The sequence below is a fragment of the Podarcis bocagei genome (genome assembly GCF_964188305.1).
Source record: "Podarcis bocagei genome assembly, chromosome: 3".
Lineage (NCBI taxonomy): Eukaryota > Metazoa > Chordata > Lepidosauria > Squamata > Lacertidae > Podarcis > Podarcis bocagei.
The window spans coordinates 63,700,400-63,712,258 of NC_138127.1; the positions used below are offsets into that span (position 1 = coordinate 63,700,400).

Here is an 11,859-nt window from a genome sequence, read left to right on the forward strand (position 1 = left end):
CTGCTGATCTGTTGCCATCGCCAGGGTCCTTCTTGGCCTAACCTTACTGCTGAGAAATGTTTGTCCAAATCATTTAAAGCCTTGCATAAAATGGTTAATCTCACCCGCTCATCTCCCCCCCCTAAAGCAATAGCTACTTACGTATTTCTCTAGATTCAGGCCTCATAGGTTGATAAATTAAAGTTCCTTTCCCTGAAACAAGACTTTAAATCAACGTTACTTCTTTTTGCAGCCAGAAGAAGATGATGACAGCCAAAGTAGTACTGGTGAATCACCTACAGGTAATGCAGTGCCCCTAGCCAAATGAATTTAGTGCCTGGATTGAATTTAGAACCGCCAGCAAACAAAGGGAATTATCTTTATTACGTTGATTGTAAAAAACAAAACAAAAAACCAAACACTTTTATCTTACACAACTGTGCTCTATTATAGCATAGTTTCTTAGATCAGACTTTAACAAAATGTTTAGTGGTTGTTCAAGGTGTCTTTTAAAAGTGAGCCTGTAAGGTGGAGACATGCAGAAAACTAATATTAATATTGAACTTGTTTGTCCAGATAACTTGCATGAGGCCCCTGCTCCTGTTTTTTTTTTTTTTTAACTGGGGAAGTTGGAAGGTTAACCCATTCTGATACAACTTTTATTAGCAGCATGTCCAGGCCACTTCATCAGGTATCATGGTAGTATGGTAGCATAATCAGCTCTGTTGGATTTAGCTAGTCAGAGCTCAGCAGTAGAGCACATGGGTTGCACACATGATGCTTCTGCTGTCTCCGGTTAATAAGATCTCACAGAAGTAGTCTGAGATTTTGGGAAGCCACTACCAGTGAGAATGGACAATGCCAATCTAGATGGGTTAATGATCTCAGTAGACGGCTGCTTTCTGTGTCTGTATGCTTTCTATGTTCTCTGTGTAGTGCATAAGAAAACCATAGATATGCTCATTTATTTCAGAAACAGTTTGTGTAGGGTTCCCATATGTCTGGGAAACCCCAGACATGTCCTCTTTTGGGGGGGCCAACATGCCCATCCGGGCAGATTTTTACATTTTAAAGGAAATGTCTGAGTTTTGAGGGCTTGGGTGGCTCGGGCTGCTCTGCACACCGCAGCCACTGCTAGCCTGAGCTGGGGAAAGAGGCAAGCGGGCACCCTTATTTGCTCTTCAAGATATGTCGACCCTAGTTTGTGAAGCATATTATTTTTCAGAATTGCAAGTATTGGCCCAATTCAGATGGGTTTGATAAGCCATGGCTTTATATCCAGAATACAGCTCTATATCTTGAAGAGAACTCTTAAATCTCAGTTTCCTGGCTCTGGTGTCATGAAACTTTGGCTTAAGAAACCAATAAAGTTTTGTTGAATCCACACAGTGCAGGGGAGAGGGGAAGGAGGGAGCACGTAGGTAAGTGGCTCATTCCCAGTTTGATAAACTACAATTCATTAATCAGTACACCTGAATGAGGCCATTGAGTTTTATGTGCCACAAAGCTAAGGAATAACTCCAATATAATTGTACTTCTAGCTCTGAAGAAGTCATGTACAGAAAATGGCACCTGCTCCTTATGTTTGTCTCGCCAGCCAACCATCAGTGACCTGCTCAATGATGAGGACTTGCTGTATATGATGAGGATAAAGTTGGATCCTGCCCACCCTACAGTGAAAAACTGGAGAAACTTTGCAAGCAAATGGGGAATGACCTACGATGAATTGTGTTTCCTGGAACAGAAACCACAGAGTCCCACCTTGGAGTTTTTGCTACGCAATAGTGACAGAACTGTGGAGCAGCTGATTGATCTCTGTAAATTATATCAAAGAGTTGATATTGAGAAAATGCTGCTGAAGTGGGTGGAAAAAGAATGGCCAAAGAGACGGCATGGAACCTATCAGGACAACTACTAAATGAAAGAAAATGTCCAGTCCACATTACTTCTATGGTGTAAAATTGAAAGAGTAACGTAACTCTGTTCAGTTTGTGCATGTGTAGCTTTCCTTTGTTAGTGAAAGGAACCACATTCATTTTTGCAACATAAAATGTTTACTGTATCTGTGTACCTAGCCTTTGCAACAACACAGGTGATCTTTAAATATGCATCAGCTCAATGCAGCAAAAGAAGAATGACAACCACAATACACTATTTTGGCTGACTGCACAGTTACTTCCTTCAAACAAACTGAACTATAATTAATTCCCATTTTCACGGAGAGAATAATGAAAGTGAAGATGGAAAAGGGTCTGGACTCCTCTTTAAAGGGCCCATACCTGTACTGCTGGGGCCTGTTCCACCCCACCATAGTTGCCTCAGCCATAGAGAGAAGAAAGCAGACCATACCAGCACTGGAATATCCTCATTTATTTAACCTAGCCCACTAATTCCTGGGGGGATATATTTTTGTACTTCTAAAGATATATGTGAACTGTACAGAAGTAAGGCATGTGCTTCTGAAGAAAGCAGTCTAGGGGCACCCAAGGTTGGCTTCCTGACAACCTCCAGAGCCCCCTCATCCTGCCGCTACCCATCTAGCAGCCCTGAGTGAGCTGGCAGTGAAAGGAGCAAGGAATAAATGGACCAGCACTCTCTAATCGCCTCACCCTCTCCTTAGGGTGTGGATTAGGCCCAAAGGACAGGACAAATGGATGGGTAATGTCAACAGTAATAAGAAGGATGTGGGACTACTTGAAATGGGGTACCTGAAGTCATCTAGCTGAAGGTCTCCCAAAACCTGGAGCTGACAGTGGGAGTATATAGTCCTCTTTGCCTTATGTTTGTGTCAATACAGATTGAGTTTTACTGCTACAATTAAAGGTCCTGGACTACGAGTGGGTGACACAGAAAATTGTGGCAGCTTCCCTTTGCTGTTGCTTCTGAAAGCTATGATCAGCAATTGCATTCCCTTGACTTAAGGTTGGTTTCTCTTCCCCGCCCCCATCTGTATTCTTGAGTATTAGATGTCATCCAGATCTTTCAAGTTCTAACCTGCATAACGAAAATAAACTCTGAACATTTTATGTTTGGAACAGCTTTGTATTTGGAATCGTGTGCTGTTTAGATACTCTGCTTTAATAAATTAATTTTGGGCAAGTATTATAAACAACATAGTCATTATATAAATTTGTGTTTAAATAAAGCAATACCTTTAGGGTGTGCAATCCTGTATTGCAAGTAAAATAAATTGCATACAGTATTTAGTTCACAGAGAATTGTCAAGAGCCAGTAGCTCTAGCTTGTTTCAGATTATTCAAGTTCACTGCAGTGTCTCTGTAGTTTTAGATCTTTTAGCTTCTTTGAATTAAAGTGGTTAAATCTCAAATGTGGCAATATATTGAAATATTTTTGGAGTGATTCCATTAATTGGAATTGCTCATTCCCTGTGGTTAGTAGATTTGTTCCAACATGTTTTCAGAGACAGTTTGAGAACTAGTATTAGAGGCTGTTACAAAGCATTTATCTCTACAATATTATCATAACAATTATGAGAGATCTATTAGTAAACTATTGAAAGAAATAGTCTCAGAAATTAACTTTCAGATTAATTACAGTCACTTGAATATGCATTGGTTTATATCTTACATAGCATGACACAATGGTGGGCAGAGGGCCAATTCAGAGGTAAAAGTCAGACACTTTGAATACATTACAAATGTGAAGGGTATGCTGTAGAAAAAATGAATCATTTGCTACATATGTGAATAGAAAAAGGGATCATTTGTTACACATATGAATCAGAACAGAGATAATGAGAAACCATAGGATCAATATCTGTATTTAAAGAATGAAGGGCTAAACCATTTTATTTTAATATAAAATAAAATGTTGAGCTATAACCCTAAGCATGCATGCTTAGCAGCAATTCATTTAAATTGAATGGGACTTACTTCCGAGTAGGTATGCTTATGACTGAAGCCTTTTTCAGACATGCTAAGCCAGGGGTCTGCAACCCGCGGCTCCGGAGCCGCATGTGGCTCTTTTACATCTTTGCTGCGGCTCCGGGGCGGATACTAGCGAGGGGAGGAGGCGCATTGTGCGCCCCGACACTCCTCACTGTGGCGGGCACTGTACTGGCTGTGATGTCGCATGGGGGCGGTGCGTGCGTTAGTCACGCACCGTCCCGACATCACCTTCCCGCCCGCTGTCAGATCGTGGCTCCGGAGATATATTTGTTTTAAATGTCGCAATGGTTTTGCGGCTCCCAGTTGTTGTTTTTTCTTCAGAAACGGGTCCAAGTGGCTCTTTTTGTCTTAAAGGTTGCAGACCCCTGTGCTAAGCTCTTGAAAATTCTTCTGAATAGCTTTCGGAGCTGCTGCCTTCAAGAACAGATGAGGCAAGTTAGCTTTGAATGTTGAGTGAAACCTCAGCCGCGGTGTGTTTACTCCTTTTACTCACATAATAATATGCTGAATTTTTAAGAATTGCTAAGTATTTTTTTTACTGTAATGGATCTGTGTTTACATAGTCTCTACTGTATATATAACCGGTCTCTGTTACATGTTTGTGTTATACCTTGGTTTCTAACATTAGTAGAAGAAATCAATCCTGTTTATTAGATTTTGTCTGAGTGCACTGCTGGTTTTTCCCCCTAAACTACTGTTGCTGTAATTATTTAAGGCAAACATTTCCATCAAATGAAAGGAAGATGTGTAAACTCAACAGCCTTAATTTAGAATACAATGGATGAATACCTTGGCGTGGCCATGTGTCCTACTTTACACAGAGAGAGTTCTCCATTTAAAGGGCTGTCCTGTACTTGAAGGACTATCTTGCCGAAGTCTGGTAAAACATAAAAATAAAATAAAAAATTAAAAGGGAGAGCAGGAGCCCAGAAGTTTCCCATCAACAACTACCACCTAGACAGCAGGTACACAGCTCGCCTGGTCACATTCTTCCCCACTAATGTGAGGTGCATTGTATTTCCATTTAAATTACAGTTAATATTTTCTAAAACCAGCATGTGCATTTTTTGTTCTTTTCTTTTTGAAGATCTGTGATTTGACTTTTTTGGGGGGTGATTCATTAGAGGCCACCCTAGAAAACCAATGATGAGAGCACCATGTGTGCCCAGGCCTCCCATTAGTGGCTATAAGAGGAAAGGATTTCATCAGTCTTGGAAATCTTGCCCTTCCTATAATTGTCAACAATAAGAGTGTGGGCTAAATGGGGAGGCCTGTTGGTGCTCGAAGTCTGGCCGGCAGGCCACAGGTTCCCCGCCTTTGGCTTAGATTGAGCTCTGAATCGAGCCATTTTTGTGAAATTTATCATTCCAATTCATTGCAACCATTGGTCATGGCATCTTATGATTTGACTGTGCATTTGTTTATCTCCAAGAACGCTCACAGAATGTCCTTGTTTTATCAGTACAGTGATATCCAATATATTGTAAAATGAGACTGATAGAGTGGAGAATTGATCTCGTTTTATAAAAATATTATTAAAAATTAACGAACAATTTCTAGATCTCTATTATTCACTATATTCTGTAAACAACCAAGCAGCAGACACGTTCAGGTCTTGAGTAATAACTATAGTCTGTCCCAAAAGATAAACCTACTAAAGGGTTTCCCGGAGGAGCATTTCCAAAAACTATACAAGGAGTCTTCATGCAGTTTCTTGCATCTTCAACATTTATCAAACGTTAGATGGAATCCATGCTTCAAATTTTAATATTTTCTGAATATATGTTCTGGATGTTTCAGATTTAGGGACACTGAATTGAGATTGTTCACAGCGAAAGGAAAGGAAAGGAAAGGAAAGGAAAGGAAAGGAAAGGAAAGGAAAAATGTCAAAAGGCATTATAAGATGCCACTGAGCACCATGGTAGGAAGAAAGAGTCTTCTTTGCATCACACCACTGACTCTCTTTCCATTTGCCTACCTATGTGTTGGTATGGAACATACAGCTACTCTGAGAGGATAAAATTATAGCTATCAAATGCCAACCTATTTATGTTCCTCTTCCCCCTACTCTCCTTTTTGTCTTGGGCTTAATTTGTGCTAAGATTACATACAAAAGTTCGGCTGTGAGGCCTATTTTTATCTCCGACAAGCAATTCAAGCTCTAATTAGGTTCTTGGCACAAACCCACAAGCCCATTCCACAAGAGCATTGCTTAGTTATCTTATATGTGAAGTGCAATGCAACATGAGTTTCTCTCATCCTTTCTTACATTTTTTAGGCACTTTGTATTATACGTTTAAGCTGTTATATGTACTGCCGTTTCAGTCACTTCTGCCATGTTGGACCGATGTGATTGGGACTGTAGGGTAGGTTGATAACTTTAAATTTAACTGAGCCAGCTTCACACTAAGCTAAAAATCCAAGCAATAATATGAGGGAACATCTGCTTAATTGCTGAGCACAAAGGTCTGAAGCACAGATGCAGCAATCCTATACCCACATTATGTGGGGGCTAGAGATATGTTAGCGCTATGCTGGGGGAACAGTCACTGCACTGTGCTCATCCCAGCTGGAGAGAAGAAAATGACCCAGCTAAAACAAAACAAAAATGGTGGGAAAACATCAGGCATGCACACTGTGTCCCTAAAACACCTCCACAACATGCACGTCAGGGACTGTGCAAGTGATGGCACCCGCATTTCAGATAAAACGAGCACCAAACTACACAGGTGGGCTTTCGCAGAAAGTGCACAGTGCCCTTCTCCTCACTGAAATCCCCCTTGCGATCACTAAGTGTACAAGACACAGGGCCAGCACACCCTGTTATCTGAAATATGGTCTCCCTGTTGGGTTAATCTACTACCGTTATTGTGTTGTGATTGAGCACTGAGTTACACCATATTCTGTGGTCTGTCATGCATGTAGGCAGGTTGGCTGTTGTTGTTTTTTTATAAAAATTTTATTGGTTTTTCACAGTTTTTATGAACACAAACATTACACAATACAAACAAACAAACACATAAACAAACATGTATAATTTCGAATCCTTTTTTCTTAAACCTTACTTCACCGACTTCCCCATACCTCCCCTTTCTGCATCCCAATTTCCAAATTTGTTTCAGCAAATCCTACCCCTTGGTTTTATCAAATTTCCCCTTATTCTTTTCTTTTACTTAATCTTTTACAGCTGTAATCCCCTTTTTTCCAAAACCTCAACATTTTTGCATTCCTTAATTTTACAATGTTTCTTAAGATAAATTTTAAATTTATTCCAGTCTTCATCGGCCGTCTCTTTCCCCTGGTCACGGATTCTGCCAGTCATTTCAGCCAGTCCCATGTAGTCTATCACCTTCATCTGCCATTCTTCCAGAGTGGGTAGATCTTGTGTCTTCCAATACTTTGCAATGAGTATTCTTGCTGCTGTTGTAGCATACATAAAAAAGTTCTGTCTTTCTTTGACACCAATTGGCCGACAATGCCCAAGAGAAAGGCCTCTGGTTTCTTAGGAAAAGTACATTTAAGTACCTTTTTCATTTCATTATATATCATTTCCCAGAAAGCCTTAATCTTCGGGCATGTCCACCAAAAGTACCTTCAGTTTCTTTGCATTTCCAACACTTATTATCAGGCAAATGGTAGATTTTTGCTAGCTTGACTAGGGTCATGTACCACCTATAGATCATTTTCATAATATTTTCCTTTAAGGCATTACATGCCGTAAATTTTATACCGGTGGTCCACAACTGTTCCCAGTCAGCAAACATAATGTTATGACCAATGTCCTGTGCCCACTTAATCATAGCTGATTTAACTATTTCATCTTGTGTATTCCATTTCAGCAACAAGTTATACATTCTTGACAGATTCTTAGTATTGGGTTCTAACAGTTCTGTTTCTAGTTTTGATTTTTCCACCTGGAAGCCAATTTTCCTGTCCTGTTTATAAACCTCCATTATTTGATAATAATGGAGCCAGTCTCGTACTTTAAACTTTAATTTCTCATAACTCTGTAATTTCAGTTTGTCTCCCTCTTGTTGCAAAATTTCACAATATTTTGGCCATTTAGCCTCCATGTTAACTTTTTTCACGGCTTTAGCCTCCATTGGCGACAGCCACCTTGGGGTTTTATTTTCCAACAAATCCTTATATCTGATCCAGACATTATATAATGCTTTCCTAACAATGTGATTTTTAAAAGCTTTATGCGCTTTAACCTTATCATACCAAAGATATGCATGCCATCCAAATACATTATTAAAGCCTTCCAAGTCCAAGATATCTGTATTCTCGAGGAGCAGCCACTCTTTCATCCAGCAAAAAGCTGCTGATTCATAATACAGTTTTAAGTCCGGCAGGGCAAATCCCCCTCTTTCCTTTGCATTTTATTCTGGGTTTTTTGCCCTGCCAGACAAATTTCGAAATGTCTTTCTGCCACCTCTTGAAACAGTCCATCTTGTCAAGAATTTGCAATGCTTGAAATAAAAATAACATTCTAGGCAATACATTCATCTTAATAACTGCAATTCGGCCTAACAAGGAAAGCTTCAATTTTGACCATATTTCTAAATCCTTTTTAAGGCAGGTTGGCTATTTGCACAGGGGTGACTATTTTAATCTCCTTCCTCTCCCACTGAAGTCCCAGTTTAGTGTGAAGAACAAGCTAATCCAATAAAACGTATAATGTCTTCCATCGTTTAGTAGAAAGCAACAAAAATACAACACTTTTTAGTGGCTTCTATTTCACCCTATCATGTGCTCCTCAAAATTTTAATTTCCTTTTTGCTTTTAGCTTTTTGTGATTTTATTGCTTAGTTTTATATTTTTACATTGTTAACCACAGTGATATATTTTTATGATACAGCGGTATTTAAATATTATTCTAAACAAACAAACAAACAAACAAACAGTACTGTATCTATGAAATCAGAATGGCTGGTGGGAAATTATAGAGGTGAAGAGTCTATACTGGCAGAAGGAGCTTACCTAGTGTTCTGATTTAGTGGTAAATGAGTTGCTTTAATATATATGGTTTTATGCTTATGGTAGGGCATATGGTTTTATGCCCTAAACGGCCTCGGTCCAGTATACCTGAAGGAGCGTCTCCACCTCCATCGTTCTACCCGGACACTGAGATCCAGCGCCGAGGGCATTCTGGCGGTTCCCTCATTGCGAGAAGTGAGGCTACAGGGAACCAGACAGAGGGCCTTCTCGGTAGTGGCGCCCTCCCTGTGGAACGCCCTCCCACCAGATGTCAAAGAGAACAACAACTACCAGACTTTTAGAAGACATCTGAAGGCAGCCCTGTTTAGGGAAGCTTTTAATGTTTGATGTATCACAGTATTTTAATATTCTTTTGGAAGCCACCCAGAGTGGCTGGGGAAACCCAGCCAGATGGGCGGGGTATAAATAATAATAATAATAATAAATAATAATAATAATAATAATAATTATTATTATTATTATTATTATTATTATTATTATTATTATTATTATTATTAATGTAAAACAAAATAATTATGCCTGTTTTAGGTATTGGCTTATGTGTTCTAAGAAAATTTGATTCTGTCTCAAGGGATGTGTTTTCTAATAGAGTTGCCATGCTAAGAATGTTTACTTGGTGGCAAAACCCACTGAACTCAATTAGATATACTTCAAAGTAAACAAGCATCGGCTTGGGCAAGAAGCCTCAAAATGAAGAAGACTCACCCCATCTACTGATGAACTGTAGTATTGCAATAATTTAATCTTTGGTGTTTGGAAATATAATGAGATAGGAAAATGTGGGGTGACAATTGTTTGGTTGGTACTCTTGCACTCATACACACAATTCTAGATTAAAGTCAAGGCCTTGTGTGTTTTCTGATTCCAGGTTTCAAGAGTGACATTTAGGCTGCGTACTCCTATTTACTCTGCATCTGCTGGTTTGGGAAGTGGTGTACACATTATATACACATGATGATGTGGTGTTCGCAATCCATATCTGTCAAATCAGAGGGAAGCTGGTTCGAGGGAAGCAGCGTATTTCTCAAGATACAGGACTGAGATGGACTGTGGCAAATAACGTGTACATGTCTTGAATAATCAATGGTGGGAGCGCACTGTAGTCAGAGTTAGAAGTAATATGTACATAGACTGTGATTAGATGTGTTCCCCGCCTCCAACAAACTTTGATCCAATTTTTCTGATCCAAAGAACAACCTCATTGCATTGTAAATATTGTCTTTAAACACAGTAATGGTTTAAAACACAGCTAGGCCATTCTTTTTCTCAATTCAGGTCAAAGCTGGCTTGGGGGGGGAAATGCATGAAAACACAGTATTCTATAATACATGCCTGAGGATGTGACCTCTCTCCAGCCCCACCCATTGTATATTGTTGAATGTAGTTAACATATATTCTCGGGGTGGGTCCCAATAAAGGATAGAACTAGATTTGTGGCTAATGATGTATGCTTACTGCTTCCTTAACCAGCAATAGGAGTGCACTGGTTGCAGAGGAAACAGTAGTAATCCATAGTAGGGGAAGCAGAATTCCCTGATCTGAAAAGTCTAATTTGTGTTCAATTTTTGTTTTTTAAACATCATGTTTCTAGCACATGGCCTGGCCATTAGTAGCTGGACTGAAGGGAAGACCCAGCCGTTCATCATAGCCTCCATCACAGTGGTGCTCGCAGGTGGCTATGTAGTTTGTATATGGATCAGAGGGGATTTTGTGCGTGCTTGTGGACGGTGTGTATAGGGCTGGAGAGTGTAAATAGAAGGGGAAAATGTGTGTGTAGATGGATGGGGGTATGTGGCTGTGGTAGGATGAGGAGAGGGGCAGCTTATAGGCTATTCTAGCCCCCCCACATTTGCTACCTGAGGCAGGCACTGTATATAATAGTAAAAACCATCCCTGCCACCCTGAAGGATTGAGTGCAAAGCTTCCACATCAGAAACTGCAGGTTCCAGTTATAACCTCTAAATACTAAACCTGTCCAACATTTCAGACAACTCTCACACCAAAGATCATGGCCTGAGGATGTGACCTCTACCCTGCCTCCACCCATTGCATATCGAATGTTCTTCAGTAGCCAGACCGGCTTTATTGCCTTAAAAACAAAGTACCGGTAAGTATATACAGTATATATAATATTATGTATTTTATTGATTGATTACATTTGTAGTTAAAATATATTCTCTGGGTAGGCCCCCAAAAATAAAATTATAAAATGCAGCATTCCTCTTCTCCCAGGACTTTGGTTATTTAAACAATATACAGTATTACCTTTTAAACTGTATGGGTCGGGGGGGGGGGAGTGTTATTGTTTTCGTTTGCTATTATGGTGTGTATTTTGGTGAATCACCTTGTGACCTTTTGATGAAGCGTTGTGGGGGGGGGGTGTTGCAGACTGAGGTGAGGGCCAGTGTCCCTTTTGCCCCAGTGAACCTGCCTGTGCTGTTCGAGAGGACGGACTGGGGCGGGGAGGCTGCGGGTGGGGGCGGTGGTGGTGGGAAAAGTCTTAACCGGACCCCCAAAAGACCATAACGCACTTTAACCTCAGTGGAGCCGATCGTAATAACTGTAACTCAAACACATTCAGCAATGTTTACTAACTGGGTAGGTAGTTGCGGGGATGCGAAGTGCACCTGTCTGCATTGCCTGCAAAAAAAGCAAAACGCAAAATTTTCTCCAAAAAGCAAAACAGTGGTTTGCCAGAGAGAGGAAGGGACCAAAAAAAAGTGAAGACTTATTCTAGGTCAATAGACAGAACTGGAGATTGGGAATGCTCCTCTTTGTAGAAATGGAGAGAGATCGTAGTACTGTTGGAAACAACCCACGAGTGACTTTTCCTGCATAATCCCATTAAAACGGAACAGGAGCTTGAATGGGATAAAAATACAGTCATATAAGAAGTTATAATATTTTTTCTCCAAGAACTGAAATCTAGTAGATGCAGTTTAGGGCGTGTTCCACCCTCCCCCTTCATCCC

At 40.2% G+C, this 11,859-nt stretch overlaps 1 protein-coding gene across 4 annotated transcripts in view; it reads left to right on the forward strand.

The window, feature by feature from the left end:
• EDARADD (EDAR associated via death domain) overlaps positions 1 to 3,014 on the forward strand; it is a 29,719-nt gene extending 26,705 nt beyond the window's left edge. For all 4 annotated transcript variants that reach the window (XM_081186241.1, XM_081186243.1, XM_081186242.1 and 1 more), the window contains exons 7-8: positions 233 to 281; positions 1,521 to 3,014. In XM_081186241.1, coding sequence (XP_081042367.1) covers positions 233 to 281; positions 1,521 to 1,897 — 426 coding nt within the window. In that variant the 3' untranslated portion in view covers positions 1,898 to 3,014. The remainder of the gene's footprint in view (positions 1 to 232; positions 282 to 1,520) is intronic.
• The last annotated feature ends 8,845 nt before the right edge of the window (positions 3,015 to 11,859 follow it).